General features: G+C 36.6%; 1 protein-coding gene across 16 annotated transcripts in view; it reads left to right on the top strand.

Annotated features, from left to right (window-relative positions):
* The window catches only part of DTNA (dystrobrevin alpha), a 473,738-nt gene that overhangs the window by 375,512 nt on the left and 76,270 nt on the right, over positions 1-21,956 (top strand). For 10 of the 16 annotated variants that reach the window (XM_027846916.1, XM_027846914.1, XM_027846917.1 and 7 more), the window contains 3 exons: positions 139-263; positions 7,407-7,490; positions 19,203-19,301. In XM_027846916.1, coding sequence (XP_027702717.1) covers positions 139-263; positions 7,407-7,490; positions 19,203-19,301 — 308 coding nt within the window. Of the gene's footprint in view, positions 1-138; positions 264-7,406; positions 7,491-8,880; positions 9,159-9,244; positions 9,335-19,202; positions 19,302-19,856; positions 19,950-21,956 lie in introns of those variants that run through there. The other 6 variants (XM_027846918.1, XM_027846924.1, XM_027846923.1 and 3 more) reach the window with 4 other exon arrangements.

Genomic DNA, 21,956 nt, shown 5'->3' with positions numbered 1-21,956 from the left:
GTCCATCCCATATACCCATTCTCATCCCTTCCTCCCCCACACTCCCAGAAGATTGCCTTGGAGGGATGTTTCATGTGTGATATCAAAATTATTCCTTGTGCCTGTCTACCTTACCTGTGTCTTGCTTGTCCCTCCTAGAAGTCACCTGCTAAGAAGTTAACAAATGCGCTAAGCAAGTCTCTGAGTTGTGCTTCCAGCCGTGAACCTTTGCACCCCATGTTTCCTGATCAGCCTGAAAAACCACTAAACCTGGCTCACATCGTGTAAGTACATGCAGGCCACGGGGCCACTGATCATGTTCTTAGGTTCTTGGCCATCATGTCATGTACTTATATTGGTTCTAAGGGAAGTATATATGTGTTTACCAGAGTTCAGATTTCAAATGTAAAATTTTAAATGAAAGGCCATTTTAAGAAATGCCACAGCAAAGAGAACATTCTCTTTTCCCTTGACCAAACAGTGAATTAATTATAAAAAGCTGGTTCAACCATCTTAAATATAGAAGGCTTCCAGAAATTGACAAGTTAGATGAGACTTCTGATATTGAGGAAATTATACCATTTGATATTTTAACATGTAAGTACTAGTAGAATTTACATCAGCTAATAATAAGGAGAAAATGGATTCATTTATTTGTTTTTTGGTTTTAAGTATATTCACCTCCAAGATGCTACAAACTCAGAAAATGAGCTGTCTATTCCTCCCCCAACCTTCTTTTTCATTTCTCTCAATAGCCAGAAGTTAAATGTAGTAGTGTTGCATAATGAATAGAGGGCTGACCTTGGATCCAGGAAGACCTGAATCGTACTATACTGACTCTGACATATAGTAACTATGTGACTCTGGGTAAATCATTCAACTTTTCAGTGTCCCCAGGCAATTCTCCAAAACTACTGTATAAATTAACCTGAGAGACTATATCAGTGGAGGGAGTTTCTACACCAGGAACTCCTCACTTCAAAAAAAAATCAACACTAAACTGTCATCACATCTGAAAGTTATTATACCCCCGGCTATATAACTGAGCCTAGGAGAGGACATCATGACGGTCAGCTAAGAATCCTCATCCTTTCTGCCTTGTGCCCAAGCACAAGTGGATGGCTGTATTTCTGCTGCAGGGGCTTACTATTTCCTACATTAAAATCCTCCCCCATGTCCCTGAAACTTTTTGCTCTGGTACAGCTGCCCTGCCTTATCAAATAAGATTATATCCTTCTCTGAAAGCCTCATAATTGGTAATTCACTGTCCCTAAAATACCATCTCATTTCAGAGCTGACTAGTGCCGAATGATTGATGATATTTTCTTGAGCAAACTCAAAAACAAGGCTCCCATCCAAAGCTAACTACATTTTTCAGCCACGTCCAACTCTTTATGACCCCATTTGAGGTTTTCTTGGCAGAGAAACTGGAATGGTTTGCCATTTCCTTCTCCAGCTCATTTTACAGATAAAGAAACTGAGGCAAAGAGAGTTAAGTGACTTGCCCAAGGTCATACAGCTAGTAAATGTCTGAGGCCATATTTGAACTCAGGAACATAAGTCCTTCTGACTCCAGGCCCAGCACTTTATCTACTGAGCCACCTAGCTAGCTACATTAACAATTGACAATACGCAAACCAAAGAAAATTACTCTGGCAGTCAGTCAAAGAGATCATACTGTAGGCTCTCTCAAAAAATGAACAAATAAAAATATCTTTTTTTCCAAAGAACTTATCTTATTTACTCTGATCACCTGTCTAAAACAGCACACAAATGCTTAGTGCAGTATTCTGGTTGTGAGCAATTTCTGCTTTCTGCTGAGAGTTGAGAAATAACTGTATTCAATAAGAGATATAGTTAGTAGTCCCCATTATTAACATGGTCATAGTTATTTAGCTGCTGGTAAGAGTTAGGTATCTGTGAAGCTGACTCATTTAATATTCTTAAAATCCTATACTATAGAATATGGTTATCTTTGCTTTGTCTTATTATAAATTTATGGATCATCCCCAAGTGCTAATGATAGGCCCATGCTGAGTAGTTTTCCCTCTGCTTGGGGAAAACCACCTCATACATGCTGATTCTCAGCTCTAAACTCCCAGAAGTCCTAAGGTCATTAAAAAACTCTAGACTGTCCTCATCTCGACCCTGTCTAATTAATGAAAATCAGTAAGCTGCTAGAGAATGACCAAAAATGTAATGGAGGTTGCCCCGTACTAACTGAGCTCTACTTCTGAATCCGACAGACATTGGTTCTTTTAAGAAGGATGCATCTCTCCTGTAGAAGTTCACATATTTCAGCAGTCTGGTACCTCATTCAGTTCTGCTTGGCACAATGAAGATAGATAGGAAATGGATAAGAAAGTTCTTGCTCTATCAGCTTTGCATTAGAACTGAATTACTGCCACATCCTAAAAATAATTTGAAGTGAGTAGCTATGAGGAAGATGCTATCTATTTTCCAGTATAATCTGTCCTCCCAGTGAGTCCGTGACAGAGTACAGAATATTGTTTGTGATTCATAATAAAACATCTATTAAATCACAGGGAAAACATGGCCAACTATATTAGTTACTCATATTGACTTAGGAAAACTATACATGTCCCTTGATAATACATTTTGCAGTGTTTTTTCTTATGTTTATTTTAAAGTAATATGGATTAAGCAACATCATGAGAAATATATCCATTATTACAGGAATTTAATGATTACTTTAAAGGTTTACAGGGTTTTTGAGTTTGTATCAGTATGGAATGCTTTCTCCAGTTTTACACTTCTGTATATTTCTTCCCCCAAATACTGTTACATTGACCAAATAAACCAGCATAATTTTTTTGTTGCTCTCATGCATGATTTTCAATTTTAAAATATATCTTTTTAACTGTATCAAATTATCATAGACATATGATAACCATCTCCTGGAATGATTTATTAATCTGTTTAATCTCTTAGTTGAGCATATGTATAGAGCTAGTCAATATTTACATTTATTATAAAAGTACTTTTTTAGGCAAAAATAAATATAGAAATGCAATTCTCAGTTATTTATGTAATGTATATAGGCAAAAACATTTATTTATCTTATCTACCTCACTGATTACATACATTTCTAAAGGCAATCAAATCTATTCCTGCTCCATCTTATAACATTCAGGATATTGTGATACCTGGGAATTTAGAAATAGCTGTCAGATATCATCCATTCCCTTTACCTTTTCATCCCAATAATGATTTATGACTTAGAAATCGAATTTGGTTCTAGTCTTCGTCGAGATCCATTCTCATATTTTTAAAAATAGAAAATCACTGGGAGGAACAGATGTAAATTTCAGCTATAGATGTAGCTTCGGCTTGATCAATATTTAGTAAATTGGTTGGATAGACTTTTATAACGTCCTAAAAATCTTAGTGCCAATTTTTTATGTGAATTTTGACAAATGAATGTGATACTGTAGACCCTAGCAATCTGAAATTTTTGTAACTGCATATTAGATCCAAGTAAAGATATCATATCATCAGAGAATAATATAAAATAATATTTAAACAGAAAATATTACTTTAAATGAGAGAATTATTGTTATTTTTTTTTCACAGGGACAAGTGACAGATAAGCAAATCAACATAGAAAAAAATCGCTTCTCTCTTTTTCCTCCTTTCCTGCTCTTTTCAAGCACAGGGCATTTAATGGTCTTATCCACTTACCACTTATCTACCCTCACTTAGCAATATTTAAATAGTTTTCAGGAGCCAAACAGCAAAGGAGTTATGATTTTCACCTAGATGCTATATTGTTCTTAAATGTCAGAATAATTAATGTTCTCTATTATATTTTATTTTTGCTGCCAAAGAGATACTTGGTAAGTATTTTGTTAGAATCCAGTATACTTTTTTTAAAGGCTTATAATTATAAATATAAATGGCTATGAAACATGTGATTATGAAGTGAAATATTGGCTTTATAGGAGTCTTAACCTATAATTTCCACATCCATAAATAAATCATTGTAGTGTATTAGCACAGACTTAGGTGGTTGGTCCCATCTTTTGACATTGCTTCTCTGGGCATCATGAGATTGGTTTAAAATCCTCAGGGTACCTTACTCAGTGGAATGATTGTTTTATTTAACAAGAAAGGACTATATTATTTAATAAAAGCAATGTGGTGTTGTTCAAAGAAGGCAGAGTGTCTAGTCAGGTCCTCTAACACTTACTAGTCATGTGACTTTAATCAAATTATTTAACCTCTCTCAGTTCCCTCCACCATGAAATGTCTAGTTTGGACCAGAGATTATCCTCAAGATTCCTCTGGGCTCTAACATGCTATTTGGGGAAAGGCATGAACAATATTTGATTCCATGGCCAGTCATCCTATTTTGATACTTATGATGAGCTTATTCTGACTTATAGACAGTGGAAAAAGGCATTAGTGTTCCACTTTGTTCTTACTTGCCCGTGGAAAAACAAAGGGCATAGAGAAGTACATGAATTTTTACATTTTCATTTTTCCTAGGGATGCTTTTCTCCCAAATTTAGACTTTTTTTAAAATTTCTTTTTTTAGATGGTTACAAAGGATGGAAGCATTTCTTTGGTTCCACGCATCTCATTTTGAACTTGGCTTTTGACAGTCCACAGTGGAAATTTTCATAATTCAGTTCAACAACATTTATTGGTTGCCTCCTAAATGTAAAAGACTATACTGGATGCTGAAGGAAGACATTGATGAGAAAGATACAGCTTCTCTCCTCAGGGAGCTCACAGTCTACTAGGGATTTATAAAACATAAATTTAATACAAACCAGAATATGAAAGCAGAAATAAAATATGGAGAGCATGAGAATTTATAGACTGATTATCTCCTTTTAGCTTATAGATCCTGTATCCCCAGGGTAGATTCCAAGTTAGAACTCCTTTTAAACATGAATAGCTAGTGTTGCTCACTTTTGACAGTGTGTCACAAATTAACAAAGCAGAACATGAAGATAATTTTCACAACTTTAAATTATCCTGAAGCAAATGAAATAAAGTATCATTTTCATTGTATTTAGAGCTAGAAAGGCTACCTTAGTCATATAGTACATTCTCTTCATTTTTATGCCAAATGAAGGCCAGCTTACTGAGATCAGAGCTGGATTTGTTTTTCTGGAGTGGTCACAGAACTGAAGTAGCTCAAAAGAAACACAAGATGTACAAATTTAGAGATGTTCACACTGACTGTTTGTACCTGACTTGTGGTAGAGCGTTCCAAGATCATATTAGTTTGATCAGCCACAGTTGGACACATTGTAACTTGACTCTAACATAGTGATGCCATTTTGGTCCTCTTCAGGAATGAAGGACAGCAAACAACCAATAGATGAGAAAACTGAGACTCAGAAACATTAAACAACTTGTCCAAGTTCATACATGTTGTTAAAAGCAGAGTTGAGATTCAAACCCAGATTTTCTGACCCTAAAGTCTTTGTACAATACCAACTTCTCAAAATCCTTAAGACTCTCAAGCTGTTTAGATTGAATTTTGCGTCAATTATTGGAAAGAAGTAGCATTTGGTTGCATTTATGTTGATAGTGTGTGTGTACACACACACAAACACACACACACATCTGCAAACCCTGCAGACTATTGGTTGTATCCATATTCCTTCATTGTGATAAACAAGGTCACCTTTGTGCCACTAGGGCAAATTCTTATCACAGAAGGATCAGAAAGCATAGCCAGTAATAATGCTTCCCTAACTTAAAAATTAGAAGACTCATTATAAATTTCACTTTTTGCCAGACTCATACAAATATATCTTTATTGGTACCTCTAATGACTGGCAAATGATAGCAGAGTATTCTGTACTGTAAAGTTAAAGTCTGGAATTCCAGTGAAACAACAGTTATTCTCTCATGTAGTGGTGTCTTACCCTTCTTTCCTCTCCATACAAGGAAATACTTTACCGACTTCAGCTGTAACCAAGGATTATCTAATATTCAATACAAAGTAAAACCAAAAACTAATCTTACTAATCAAAAATATTCTTAGCAAAATCAAAAAGTGCTCTTAATTGAGTGCCTGGACATCAGAGGTGAAAGGGATATAAAAGAGCATTCAGTGAAGTGTAATAGTCAGGTGGGGCAAAAACAAGGTGTGAACCCTCTTGATTAATATTTAGTGCTTTGAGAGGCAGTGTGATTTGCTGCATAGAGAGCCAGACCTTAGGTTCAAGTCTCACTTTTGAATTACACTGGAAAAATCACTTTCTCACTGTCCCAGACAACTTCCCAAAACTGTAAGTTGCAGGACAATTACCTACATTGATGAAATCACAGAACTATCCCAGAAATGTCCTTTAAAAAGCATTGGACCTCACTGGAGTGTCATTTATGAATTCTCCCTGTGTATTAACTATGTAAATCTGCTATGAAAAGTTTTGAGACAAAATGTTGTTTTCAGAAGAAGCACATATTAAATATGAAAAAAGCATTAGACTCCATTATTTCCCAACATTATTGGAACCCATCTCCCAATGATAGAATGTAAGCTCCTTGAGGGTAGGAGCTGTTTCATTTTTGTCTATATACCCCAAGCATCTACCATAGTGACTGGCACATAGTAGGTGATTAATAAATGCTAGTAGAGTGATTACTCATTTTGGACAAGTCTTAAGTTTTAAGGATGCCTCAAACTCTAGTATGACAAGATGAGGAAAAGGGGCGGGGTGCTCAAAGAGTGGAATAACAATCTATAGGAGAGGGCTGTCATCATGACCTGAAGAACTAAGGTGAGAATAAAGCCCACAGTATAAGTTCACAGGATAACAGATAGAACTGGAAGGTCATCCTAGTTCAGACCTTTCATTTTTCAGATGAGAAAACTGAGACATGACTTGCCCAAGGTCACCCAGGCAGTAGGTAGTAGAGATGAGATTCAGTCATTTGGTTCCAAATTCCAGGGTTCTTTCTATAACAAGACATTACCTACTTTAAGGCCTGGGCAGGAATAATTAACAAAACTTGCTCAGTTCTCTTAAGTCATGCTTCTCCTTCCAAGTGGAGAAGGATTATAACCAACAGTTAGCAAAACCCTCTCCCGTTTTTTCAATAGCCATGATCATAGATAGTTCTATGTCAGTATTTTCTCCACTGGGAGAAGTTAGAGGAATGTAGTATACAAAGCTCTAAGAGGCAAAAGTGAAAATAGCATGCATATTGATGAAGGATTTCTTTCATTTTTCTCCTGGGGTCAAAAAACTCCTTGAGTTTTTGCATTCATAGAAGAATATTAGCCTCTTTCATATAAAAGTACTATGGAAGTCAATTGGAAAATATCAAACTTTGGGTGCAATCAGTTTATACTGGGCAGGAGAGAACCATGACCCTTTTTTATCCCCAGTGAAAGAGATGAAAGGGGGTGGTTATTTTATTAAGACTTTTCTTTATTGTAGGCCTCCCAGACCTGTAACCAGCATGAATGACACACTCTTCTCCCACTCTGTTCCCTCCTCAGGAAGTCCTTTCATAACCAGAAGGTAAGTTCAAATGCTATTATAAAATGTCACCTCCTTGGTAAATGAATCTTGAGTCTCTGGCGGGAAAAATATTCTACTTTGAACCATTTAGTGTAAATACTGGTTGAAAGCTAATTTGGAAATGTAACTGATCTTAATTTCATTCATTATACATTTAAGGAAAGCAGTTGACTCATTGATTTAATATTATTTCGAGAAGTCCAAGTTTACATCCTATCCATGGTAAATTTGTTCAAATCCCACTTCTAATATACACTACTTCTGTTGGAGAGAATGTAAAGTGAAAACCCTAGCTAAATTGCCCTTTCTGATATCTGGACTGCAGTTAAAGAAGTTCATAAGAGCCAAAGAATTGCACAGGGTTTTGGAGATACTTTGATTTGTTGTGCATGGTCCAAAAAAGTCTCATCACCAAAAGCATCAGCTGACAAAAACATCCTTCTTGGCAAATGTTACTGTATCCAGAGCAAGGGATTGAATCAATAGCTGGGGGGTGTCGTTTCCATGGCAGTTTAATGGGTAAAAACAAGAAAAATGGGTGGAAGTTTGTTTTATCTTCCATGTATTAATTTCCTCATGATCTTAGGGCAGGAATAATTAATACCTCTGAGATGGTTACACATTAGAAATGTCAAGAGGAACCCTATGCTATTTTATCAACAAAAATATCAAAAACACCAAATTGTGGTATGAAAATTTGTTGTTTTAAGTACAAAGAGCACAGTCTAATAGGAAAGCAAAAGCAAAGATAAAGAAAATAGAAGTAAGGAATTTCCCACACAATCCCAAATAACTCTTAAAAAAAAGTTACAGTGATCACACATACCACAAAATAATCACAAACCCTTTCACTGTAGAGCTAAGCTTGTTTCTGAGCTACTGACTTTAATCTAGTGTTTCAGTATTTACTAATGAGGGCTTGAAGACAGAAAAATACTACTTGCTACTATTCTTCTTGCTGATCCATTCCTGTCCTCATACATATATCAGGAGTGACCAGCAATAATGGCATTCCTTATCCTTGTAATTAAAGGAATATGGCAGTGTTTCAGTGATAGACATGAAGAATCCTAACATAGGAATGTTACAGGAATTATACTAGCTCATTCAACAGAGAAACAAAATATTTACCTTGACTATTACCCCAGAACCATCAGCCAATTCAATTGCTTCTTCAAAAATGAAGTTATGAATTGTCAGACCCAGTCAGAGGACAATGCAGAGACTTGTTTTTTCATTATAGTCTGGGAAGATTCCAGTTAATGTTCAGAAATATATTGGGGTCTTCATTTGATCTTTGCTATACTTTCTCTAAGAAACAGTGCATTCTGCAAATGCTCAACCAGAGGCTGACTCCATCCTTATTTCAGGTCATTTTATATCATTTCAGCTTGGACGGTGCTTATGGTGGATGCATCTAGATGGATAACATGACTTCCTCCACCCTAAAATATTCCTAGGATACTCTGAGCTGCTCTGGGTCCTCCAGGGTGCCCGGTGCCCAGTAATTCAAAATGGTGGCAATTGTTTTAACTTGTTTCCTTTTTCAGGTTCTTTGGAATGTTTCCTTAGAACCCCAGAGTTGTTTTAAATGATTATACCACATCCTGTGGCAGCCTTGGTTTGCCTCTGGTGTCTGTTGCCAAGGGTCCTGTCTAATAAAGCTGTGTCCACTCAATGTCTTTCTGCTCTGACTGGGGCTGGGCTGTGTCGATGGACAATTTTAATGAGGTCTCATTGTTTGAATCATTCAGGTTACTTGAGGGTGTGAGTGCAGCCAGTCCTGTGGCTGATGAGCATTCTCTCATAAAGCTGTATGTAAATCAGCTTCACAGCAATTCACGGTCAGTATGTGCACACTAAATCCCTAACTGCTGTAGTTCACTGGCTAAACTATCATTAGTCATTCTACTCAGTTACTAAAAATGCTTTGGCAGGATGTCTCAGTGGGGATGGAGGACTTCTGTGGTTTTAATGAAATTCCTATTAAACATCCAACCAGTCCTGAACCTTCAGCACACTTACTCCCTTCTTTCTTCCTTTAACACAGTTATTTCATATGATTTCACACCTTTGTACCTATGTGTAGCAGGTGTATTTTTTTCCAATTCTGGCCGGCTTTCTAGATTCTCTTTTTGGTATCAAGTCTCTGGTTTTACGCAGCTTGCTTGATGTGACCAACAAAGGCCTCCTGGTAGACCCGGATGGTGATTTCTGAGACATTCTCAGTGAGAGAGATGCTCTGAATGTTCATTTGTAAAAAACAAATGGCTTCAAGTAGTCTGAACCTTTCTTTTTTGGGAAAAAAGAGAGCTGGGGATTAAAGCTGTTATGCCCCTTTGAGGAGAGACATTCCAGGTCTTTTTATTTACTGAGGTGACTGAGCAGGTCTGAAATGGTGTCATCATAGCCACATCTATGCCAAGATGTATTTAGTGTTGATCATGGTATGATTTCAGTTATTACCGTGAGAGTAGCTCAGTACATCTCCCCCATTTATCTTATCTTCATTGTTCATCATGGAGAACATGGACACAAACATCTGACACCTTTCTCAGACTAGTGAGTTCTCAGGCTTCTGAAATGCATTTAGTTTTAACGATACTGTTGTGACTATCTTTGGGGCTCTTCCCCCTACTCTTTCATTCTTCTAGATGACATGCAACCTAACAATTCAAGAAAACTCTAAACAGTGAGTTTGCAAAGGGCATTCTGTAGGTAACTCAATTTGACAGACATCCTTTTCCTCTGCATCCATTGCCTTTACCTGGAATTTTCAGTTACCTTTATCTTGTCAACTCCTTATCTTTTTTATCAACTTTATCTCTTTAACAACTAGCATTGAAAATAAAGCAGAGAGAATGAAAAATAGAAATCTTCACCCAAGCATTTCTTGCTACAGGCTCTTTGGCAGCTACCAACCTGGGGTTCTTTGCAGTTACAGTTTGATTTTCAAAAGGCACTAGAACATTTGCATTTTTCCAGTTTCCTAGCAATTTCCCTTATACAGATTTAGAAGCATATAGTTCTTATGTCCATCATTGCTCCCTCACACTCCTTTTCAAACCAAGTTTTGACAATTTATCAAAACTAAAAGACAGGAAGTGATCCTTAAAGTCTTACTCACTCTTGGCTTTTTGTGTGTTTGCTCTAGTTAAAAAAGCAAGTTAGGAGATGATATTAATGAAGTCCAGGTCTCTGGGTTTGATCTTCAACTGAGACATTTGACTCCACTATTTTTCAGGTCACCTGGACCCAAACTGTAGCCAGCTATTTTGCAAATGCATGGCATTATGTAAAAATGTATGTAAATCAACAGAAAGCTATAAGCCTTGCCTCAACATATTCCCTGTGGATAGTGAGTCAGTAGCATTACCTTTGGGTACAAAAGGCACCATATTGTTACAGGATCAAAGGATCATAGATTTATATCTAAAAAGGCTTTAGAAGGCATCAAGTCCAAATCCCCTCATATTAAAAATCAGGAAACTGAGACACAGGGAGTGACTTACCCAGGGTTATATAGTAAGTGTTTAAAGCAAGATTTGACCCCAGGTCTTCCTGGCTCCAAATTGAGTGCTCTAACCACTATGACACCATTTTACGAGTTATCCATTAGCGTCATTTGAGCAGTTGTCTTGTGACTGAGCCAGTTTCACAATACTGCTTGCACCCCCTTTGCAGTAAGCACCTCAGAGCGTCTTTCTTTGTGTCACACCACCTTCTTGTTTAATTATCTTGACCTGTTCATGCTCATGTGAACAGCATGGTGTTGGCATGGGCTGAAGCCAATTCCTATTCCCTTCCATTTCTTGGGAGTAAAAGGCGTCCTCAGTTGTTTTCAGCTTTCTGCGTTGGCCAGATGTGAAGAATGCACTTAGATGCTGAGTGATTGTTTTGCCTCCAATGTGAAATGCTTCACTTGCAGGCTCTATTTGTGTTCCTTTACTGTGCTTGTCACTAAGCAAGAGGTCACATTTGCAGTTATTCACTGTGAAGCCAAACCTCACCACTCTGCCAACTAAACAGTAAATATCTTATGATTCACAAAACTTGAATATGATTAACCTACTAAAGACTTTTTTCTCCGGTACCTCCAGATCCCGGTTAGTGAGCCAGACATTTTTACTTCAACAACTGTACATCTGTCATTGTAGTACAAACAAGGAAAGTACAAATTTTCCTTGTGTGTGGTTATGTATCACTTACCCACAAGGACTTCTCTAAATCTGATGTAGCCTTTTGAGATAACTGTTAAGTTCTCTGAGTATTTGCATTTTACATGAGAATTCTCCCTCATCATAACTTGGGCCTTCTGTCTTTACTGTGCTAAATTTGCAACTGTTCATTTCCAGTAAGGCACAGTTAGGTGGCATGGGTGGATAAAGTATTGGGCCTGAAGTCAGGAAGACTCATCTTCCTGAATTCTAATCTTTTTTTTGGTTTGGTTTTTTTTTTTTGTTTTTTTTTTTTTAGGCAATTGGGGTTAAGTGACTTGCCCAGGGTCACACAGCTAGTAAGTGTCAAGTGTTTGGTCTGAGGCCAGATTTGAACTCCAGTCCTCCTGGCTTAAGGGGCCGATGCTCTATCTACTGCGCCACCTAGCTGCCCCCTGAATTCTAATCTTGCCTCAGACATTTACTAGCTGTGTGACATAATCCTTTTTGCCACAGTTTCCTCATCTTAAAATGAGCTGGAGAAGAAAATAGCAAACCACTCCACTATATTTGTTAAGAAAATCCCAAATGGGATCATGAAAAGTCGGACACTACTGAAAAACAACTAAACAACAACATTCCTATTAAAATCTCAAGTGACCTGTATTTTATGGGAGGTCCTATGAATTCACCTTTTCTCCCTAAGATTAGGCTTTTTCCTCCTGAATAATTTCTTCATGTTTAAAGCCTGTACCTTTCTTTCAGAAAAAAAGATATGATTTTGAGTCAACATCTAAAATCAACTTAAAATTTTCCCACTATCATATTTACTTTACCTACTAATATGAATTGTCTGAGTTAATACAGTCACTGCAGCAGGTAAATGCTATTGTAAGATGCGCCAGAGCAATGTGAATGTTAGAATTTTAACTTAAAATGGAGAGAAATCATATTTTAACTCCAGCTATTGCTTGTATTAAATTTTAACACATAATTAAAACCACAAGTCCCCTATCTTCCTTGCATAGCTAACATCCATTTCTTAGCTTCAGATGCTTTAGTTGTAAGCTAGAACTTTCATGTGAAGGGGCAGCTAGGTGGCCCAGTGGCTAGAGTGCCGGGCCTGGAGTCAGGAAGACTCATTTTCATGAATTCAAATCTGGCCTCAGACACTTACTAGCTGTGTGACCTTGGACAAGTCACTTACCCTTGTTTGCCTTAGTTTCCTCATCCGTAAAATGAGCTGGAGAAGGAAATGGCAAACCACTGCAGTATCTTTGCCGAGAAAACCCCAAATGGAGTCATGAAGAGTCAGACAAGATTGAAAAATAACTGAACAACAATAAGAACTTTCATTTACACGGATAAATTATTTCTTAGTAATATGACTATTAGTAATAATAATAATTGAATAGATTCTGCTGGTAGGCAGTGGGAAATACTCTGGTAAATTTAGTCATCTGAAGAGCCACACAAGTAAATTTTGCATTTCTAGCCTGCTATGGAGTCAAGATACCATTGGTGTGAGGCTGAATTAATTTGAGCTGGTTTCCCAGTGTTAACTCCAACAATATTTAATACATGATGATTTGTTTGTGGCAATCATTTTGAAATTTAAAATCTGAAGGACTAAAGACAGAAAAAGAGTAGAAGGGGCAAAAACCTTAAGAAGAAGCATTGTTAGAAACCAAAAAAAAAAATTTCAGTAAAGTTTCTTCTCTGCAGATAAAATGCATTGATATGTTATCATATTGCACAGTCTTAATTTTATTTAAATTAATTTAATAACATCAAGGTCTGAGTATACTTACACATGTTTTATACCTGAGTATGATATATTCATTCTTCTTTGAAAGTTACTTAAGTATACCAACTTTACCTACCTATTTTTTGCTGATACTCAGTGATGTTCTATCAATTAAGTTCATCATATATTTAACAACTAATGAAAAATTCAGTCCATAATTATGTTGAAGTGTGTTTTTTCCAATCATGAGGATACTCACCACCCCACACTGCGTTATATACTTTGCTTTTAGACAGTTCTTCTCCTCAAATACAACAATTTGGACTTTTCATATAACATTCAATGGATAACATTCTCTTTAATTGGAAGATTTTAAAAGAAATGTTCTGCATATAAGCTAAAAGTCAGGATGTATGTGTTTGACCTGTTGTCCCTTTGACTTCCCAAAGGAATCCTTCACAATAGCCAAAAAGAGACAAATAACAATTGTCATCTTTCATAGTTTGATGGAGTTGGAGAAAGGAATATTAGAGAAATATATAAAATATTTATATTTCTGTCATTTTAGAGCTCACTACTGCTAATATTTGAAGACACTTTCATTATACAATATGTCTCTACCTTTTTTCATTGTGCAACACACATGTATATAAAAATTTTCCATGGTATACCTGATGAGGATGGAATGTGAATGACCCCAATTCTAATGATGAGAAGGCATATATATATATATATGTGTGTGTGTGTATATATATATGTGTGTGTGTGTGTGCGTATACATATATATATACACACACATATATGTGTGTGTGTATGTATAGATACACAGACATACACACACATAAATGTATATGTGTGTGTGTATATATATACATATATACGTGTGTGTGTTTGAATGATTAAGTGCCAGGTTAGTATACACATATATGCCTTCAATATAACTTCACAATATGGTAGGATATCATCTGTTAACATCTGTAAAGTGTTTGTTAATGGAACTGTGTTCAGTTCAATGTAGGCAGTACCCAATTCACAAATAAGTTGTGTACATTAATTCATTCAACAGATATTTGCACTGTCACTAAATGTCATGAATGAAGCAAAGATACACAAATAAAGGCCTTGCTTTCAAGTAGCTTATAATATAATTAGAGGATATAAAACATGTACAAGACAAAATAAAGAAAATATAAAATGTTACAAGTAATATGGGAGAAGTACAAAGTGCTGCAGGAATTCCAAGAAGGAAAAATCACTCTTGACTAGGGAATATCATACTCAGCTTCATGGAAGAATTGATATTTGAGATGGGTCCTGAAAAATGGTTAGGTTTTGACAGATGGAGACTCGGGAAGGACACTGAAATTGAAGGAAATACCATGATAAAATTTATAGAGCCAAGAAAGGACAAGGAATATTTTAGGAACAAAATGTAGTCCAGATTGCCTAAAATGAAGGATGCCAGTGGGGTATAGTGGAAGACAAGTTCAAAGAGAAGGTTGGTGTTAGATCATAGTGGGCCTACAGTATTAGGCTTGAGTTTTGGGACTTTATTCAGAAGATAATGGAGAGTTAATTGCAGCTTTTTGAGTAGAGGAGTGTTATCAGAACTATACATTAGGAAGCCAAATCCTGCCCATAGGATAGATTGGAGAGACAAGAAACCAGAGATAAGAAGACCAGTTAAGACTATTGCAGTAGGCCAAACAGGAGGCAATGAGGACTTAAACTACAGTTATATGGTGGAAATGGAAATGAAGGAAAGATATGAGAGATTTCTGCTAGAATTGGTAAAACTTCAAAACTAGGTAAGAAAGGCCCAGTGATAACTCTGAGGTTTTCTTCTTAGTTGGTTTGTTTGGAATGTAGAATGCATTTTCCTAAAGATTCCATGTTATTAATTGTTGTTAGATTCCCAGTTCAGACCTCAACAGCTTATTTAACCCATAATATGCCTGAAGCATAGTATTACACTTTAGTAATGCTGTATTATCTAACCACTATATATAACATATTTATGTATGAAAAAATGCATTCATAATTGCATCTTGGGATTTCAAACAACTGTCTTCACTGCCGCAACCCTAACAGTAGACCCAAGCTCTTCCCATCCTTATTTTCCAGTGAAATGAAAATTCTTCTGGCTCCAAGCCACTGGTGGCAGTTCTAGCTTGGACATGGGTTCTAGCAGGGTAGGATGTTTGACTGAATCCAAACTTCACAGAACAGATAGGTCCATGTGGCCCTCTAGGTCCTCAAGTGTGGCTCTTTGACTGACTCCTAACTTTGCGGAACTAGTAGGGATTTATGAAGTTTGGATTCAGTCAAAGGGCCGCACTTGAGGACCTAGAGGGCCACATGTGGCCTCGAGGCCACGGGTTCCCCACCCCTAATTAATATCTAAGGTCCCTTCCATCTCTGAAACTATGATCTTAAGAATAGTTCATAACTTCTCTCCTATTCTTTCCCCATCCCTGAGACAAGTATATAGTCTTCTTAAACTTTTCTAAAGGTTCTTTTTTTTTTTTAAACCAGCTGCAATGAATAAACAATTGGTATAAAAATAAGGGCAGCTAGGTGGTGCAGTGACTAGAGCACTGGGCCTGGATTCAGGAAGACTTCTGTTTGTGAGTTCAAGTCCAGCCTCACTGTGACCCTGGAAAATCGCTTAACTCTGTTTGCCTCGGTTTCCTCGTGAGCTGAAGAAGGAAATGGCAAACCGCTCTAGGATCTCTGCCAAGAAAACCCCAAATGGAGTCCAAAAGAATCAGACACAGATGAAATAAATGAAATGAACACGGGGATTGCCCATATTTGCAAGAAAGAGCAGGTAGTTTTTTTTTTTTCCGATAAACACCAAATAATGCAATTCCCTAGACTCTCTGTGAAGCATGGGTGGTAGTTGTCATAAACTGCTGACCAGGAATTGGTGCTTCTTGATGACTTTAAGAAAGAAGGCACCAGACAATGGGAGAAAGGGATTAGGAAGATAGATAAATGTGACACAAAATGACAGGGCACTCGTGAGGACAGTAAGTAGAAGACCAGAAGCATCTGTTGCTACAAGATCCAGATGACTATAACTGATAAAGGAGGAGAAGGCAGTGGAGGAGAGTCTCCTGCTTCAAACTCAAAAACCATCTGGGGAATCTAGAGTAAATTCGTTATACCATGAAACCCCAAAATGGATTCGAAATTCATTTCCCAGATAGAGGAAACTTTTTTTCCTAGAAAAGCTTCTCTAATCTAGATACTCATTCATTCTATGTGGCATTTAGGTGGGGAACAAAAAAAAAAGAAATATAATGCTTCTCTCACATCAACTTCGAGGTCTTCAGAAAAGGAAATAGGGGTGGGGGTGGGAAGGGACAGTTGGAGCTGAAACTTAGATGGGACAGATTAGGAAAAGGGCGCAGAGGAATAGGAGAGAGTAGAAATGAATAAGAGCTCACCCATACATACAGTACTTTAAGGTTTGCAAAGTACCGTCCCTGTATTATCTCATTTGATCCTCACTACAAGCCATTGGGGAAAGTGGGTAGTCTTAGTATGCCCATTTTAAAGATAGAAACTTTAAACAGAGGCTGAGAAAAACATTTAGTGACTTGGCTGGAGTCATACAGCTAGAAAGTGTCTGAGAAACATTCAAACCCCACTCCTCTTAACTGCAAATGAAACACTCTATCAATTCCACATCTTAGAAGGGTCGCTGTGAACATGATGGAAAAAGAATTCAAGCCACCAACATGAGACAGGCAGCACCAGCCTCACCCTCTCCCACAAGCACAAACCTAGCCCAACGATTATCGCCAGTCCTCTTGCCATTTTACTTGCTGTCTTTTCATGTCAGTAGCCCCATGACAGTAATAAGTTTCCAATGCTTTATTGATTCTCCAATTTTATAGAACTTCTTATTGGTTAATTAATACTTAACCAGATGTTAGAAGCAAATATATCTTTCTTTCATAACAGTATTTTTTTTTTTGGTATTCTCCTTGGAATGGACATGGAAATAAAGTCCAAACTCCTGGGAATAAGAGGATAGAAGAAAAAGTGGCTAAATTGGTTGGCTAGAAAAGCAATACTTGGTATGGTAAACAGTAATTTGGGTAGTCTTCAGAGATCCTGGGGTAGGTCAGATACAAATACATTTTGGGTAAAAACTATGGTAAAACTCCATAATTTGTGGGCAGAGCTCATGGAGAAAAAGATAGTCATTGAATGAAGCTGTGTTCCTCAACATTATCCAGTGCTGGTCAAAAAGTATGTGCTTTGGGCATCATTGTAATACATCTCCAAAAACCCCATGTGTAACTGAGCTTATTACTAACAGCTTATGAGCAAAGCTTAAATGTATTCTTTGGCCTTATCCTGGCAGGCTTGATGGCCTCAGTTGGGGGAGGGGGTGGAGATTAAAGCATCAATCTAATTTAATAGTCAATTATATTTTCCTGGGGTTGTACTTTCTCAGTAAAATGGGTACCACACCCTTTGTAATAGATGTGTTTTTAAACATTACATGAAATAAAAATTTTTGTAAGTTAAAATAGATTTAAAATCTTCTAAGAAACCTTGATATTTAAAGGAATTTGCTATAAATCTCTTTGTAAAGCAATAATTCTGATTGTAAAACAAACTCCTAATGTATATATTTTTAAAATTCCAATATTTTAGTGTTTATTTTTCTTAAAGTAAGGTACATTTGTAGTCATCAAGTCAATTAAAATTGGTCATAGTCAGAGTTGAGGAATTCACACTATTTTATGTGGCAAATTCTAGGTGAATATTAATTTGGTTTAAGCATTATAGGAGTTTTTAAAAAGATGTAATTTTAACCTTGGAAATGAAGTATTTAGAACTCAAACAAGATTGGACAAGAGTTTGCTTTTGTTCCATCCGTGAAAAAGAATGATTTTATAATAATAAGCAAAAATTAAAAGGTTAGTATTTAGCCTACTTATGGGCATGTTGTTTGTAAGCACTTTATCAAAGTCATTTCCATACTAAGAATTAATTGCTCATTACAAATGAACCTTGTTCATTAAAAACAGATATGGCAAGACATCTAATTGGCAAAATTTCATTAGTCATTAATTTGTATTACTGTGAGTAGTTTAAAGTAATAAAACTGCATTTCTTTAAAAGTTTCCTGTAATTCATTCTTTATACTGGTTAAGATTGACCTCCCCTCATAATTAATGCAAATTAATGAGATTTTATTCCAGTTCATGAAGTTACGTAGACCGTGCTTGCAAGTAGATAAAAAGAATGTTTTTTTTTAAATAGCAACTATCTATATTAATAATGTTCAAGGGATTAGTAATAATAAAATGTTCTTTTTATTTCTATAGTCACATTTAATATAAAGACAAATGATATGTTCTCAGATATAAAGAAGCAATTCAAACCCTAGTCTTCATGGTTGCCTTCTAAATCATATATCAATCTGTAACTATAGTCATAAGAGATAACAGTCCAAGTAATAGCATCATAGTTAGGGCTCTGTCAGCCCAGGAAATTATAGGCATTCTGTATTAGAGAATTTATGGTACTTGAAGAAGGCATACTTTAAATTTCTAGTGGACCTATTGAATGAATGGTTGGGTGGGTGGATGGAAAGATCAATGAATGAATGGTTTCTTTTCTGAGTTTGAATGGGTCTATGTTTCTATACAAAGTTGAACTGTGCAGTTATCTGAAATCTTGTCCTTAACATTTAAATCTAATAAAAGTGATTTGTCTGCAGATATGGTCCTATGTCACCCATGTCTATTCTTGAATGCTTATCAATGCTGACACTCTTCTTAGCTTTCCCATCTCATTAACCAGCTCTCCTCACAAGAACACTGAAGTAGAACAGACCAAACTGCTGGCTAGGGCCGCTCCAATTTTTCTGAAAGGCAAAGGGTAAGTTAAAGACGTGGTGTGTTGGCATCTCCTATTAACACAACTAAAAACAAGGTTTCCTTTTTTTTTTTAAGTGTTTCATGCTCTTAGTGCCTTTTTTGATTCCGAGCAACACTTTCATCGTAACCTAATTAACCACATTAAGTAGATGTTTCAAGTAATGTACTTAAACATCTGTGTGCTTTTGAATCTCTGGCCATGAATTTTGTTACTTCAGTACTTGAGCTTAAGCTCGTGATTTGATATTCCAAAAAATAGCTGATCTTTGCCTGGAGCCTTTTTCAAAGCTTGCACTGTAGTAAAAAGCTAACTTTAACCTTTGTGTTTTTTGGAGAATGTAAATCAGGTTGTTTTTTTTTTTAAGTAGTTTAATCAAAACAAAAGTCTTTTATAAATTGGTAAAAGGGAAATGAGAATGTCAGTATTGAGTTTAGTGTTTTTATCCACCCACCCCCACCTGCACTCCTAAGGAAATGACTGACCATTCTTTCCTGATTGCCATAAATTTCTCTCTGCTGCTCCTGACTACGCCCTTTGCTCCCAACACTGTTTCAGGTTACGCTACAGCCTGGATGTTGCAGACAGGCTAGCTGATGAACATGTTCTCATCGGGTTGTATGTCAACATGCTTCAGAGCAAGCCATCACGGTTAGTGCAGGTTTGGCCCCTGGGCAGCCAAGCTTAATCTGAAGGAGAAGGACCCTATCCAGTTGGTGACGTTATGTTTCAGTGTGGTATACTGTTGTATATCAAAAGAGCAGTCTCCAAATCAACTAGATAAGAAAAAAATACATGTGTGTATATAATATATATACATATGTATTATATATATACACAAACACACACATACACATATAATTAAGAGGTCTATGACTCTATTTCCTTGATGTCTTTGAGTATTGGTATTCATATGCCGTAGAATCCAAGTGATTATTTATACCATTGCAAAGACAGGGAGTGGGATATACTTGGTTTGTAAGTAAAGAATTACCGTACAGATGGACTCATGGTTTTTGGATGGGAACCAGCCACTCAGTGCTTTCCTGAAAGTCATCATAGAATTTAGTTTATTCTAAGGACATTGCTGTCTCTGGTAGATTAAAGGGTAATGTTTTATTTAAGTTATGATTAAAGTGAAAAGGAAGGAAATAAGATAGTCAACTAGAAAACTGTTTATGCAAGTTTGAAGAAAATATGCTGTATTAAATCACTAAGATTTTATTCTGTCTTCAGGGTCTAAGAATTTGCTTATATTTCTTGTGCAATGACCACTTTACAGTAATATAGTTCAATTCAACAACCATGTCTTTTTTTTTTTAAAGACAGTTCAACCAGACTAGAAATGCAGGGGCCAATCACAGGTGCAGTCCTACAATTAATTGGCACAGGAGCTTTGACCTCCTCCATTTCCAACCTGGACTATTCATCCCTCCTTAGGCAACCTGGTGATCCCTGTTCCCATGGACTCACTTTATTGATGTTGAACTTAGTGTAGGCACCCAATCAGTTTAGGTCACTGTAGCTTACAGCTCCTGAGCTCAAGAGATTTGCCAGCCTCAACCTCCCTTTTAGTTGGTATTACAGACATGTGCCATCACATTCAACTCAACAAGCATTTTATTAAGTGCCTACTGTGTTCAAGACAACATGGCATAGTAGTCAGTAGTCCAGACTAGACCTGAAGTCCCAAAGACCTGGGTCTAAATTCCACCTTTGGCACATATGACTATGTAAGACTATATAATTTTTCAGAAGCTTAGGCAACTCCTTAAAACTTATCTACTAAAATTAAGTCTTTTGATCTAGAGAGGAAGGGAATTCTCCACAATAACAAAATTATGGTAGTGCTTCTCAAAGTGTGTTCCAGGGAACCCTGGGGTCCCTGAGAACCTTTCAGGGGTCCTTGAGGTCAAAGCTATTTTAGTAATAATAATGTCACTAATTTCTAATATGGTAAATATCAGTAGATCTGACTCACATAAATGAAAGCTCTTTAGGTGGGGTTCCTCAACAATTTTTAAGTATATAAAAGGGTCGTGAATCCAAATGGTTTGAGAACTGCTGGTTTACAGATAAGATTCTTCCACTTCATGAAAGATGCTGGGACACAAAAATTTTAAATGACCCAATACCTGTCTGCCCTCACACAGTTTATGAATATTATTACATAAAGAGTTCATATTTTTGTTTTGTCTCAGTTTATATTAATTAGAAGTATTTGTACAAGTTATGTGAGAAAAGTAGTAGTCTTATTCATGTCCCAGTAACATTCCTAAAAATCAAAGTCTATTAGCAAATTCATCAATTAAGCTTATTTACATTTCTGCTGTCGAATATAATAATTTCTTTCTTTGAACTGTGGGTTTCTTAATTAATTGTAGTTATTACTGTGCATCAGTAAGAGGTAATGTGCTTGGACTTCATAATGGATTATGAATCGCACTTTGTGGGTGTGTATATGGGGGCAAATGAAATGAAAGGGGAGATTTGACCTGATTTCATTGGTCTAGGGAACTCCCTGTAAAGAACCTCCTTCCCATAATGGAGGTCAGCATCTGCTCTGCAACTTATCATGTCCGAGAGCTGCTGAAGGCACTGAGAAGTTAAATAACTTGTCCGGTGTGACTCAGCCGGTATGTCACAGGCAAGACTTCA

The sequence above is a fragment of the Vombatus ursinus genome, unplaced genomic scaffold (genome assembly GCF_900497805.2).
Source record: "Vombatus ursinus unplaced genomic scaffold, bare-nosed wombat genome assembly UNPS02015255.1, whole genome shotgun sequence".
Lineage (NCBI taxonomy): Eukaryota > Metazoa > Chordata > Mammalia > Diprotodontia > Vombatidae > Vombatus > Vombatus ursinus.
This window is presented reverse-complemented; position numbering and strand designations above follow the sequence as displayed.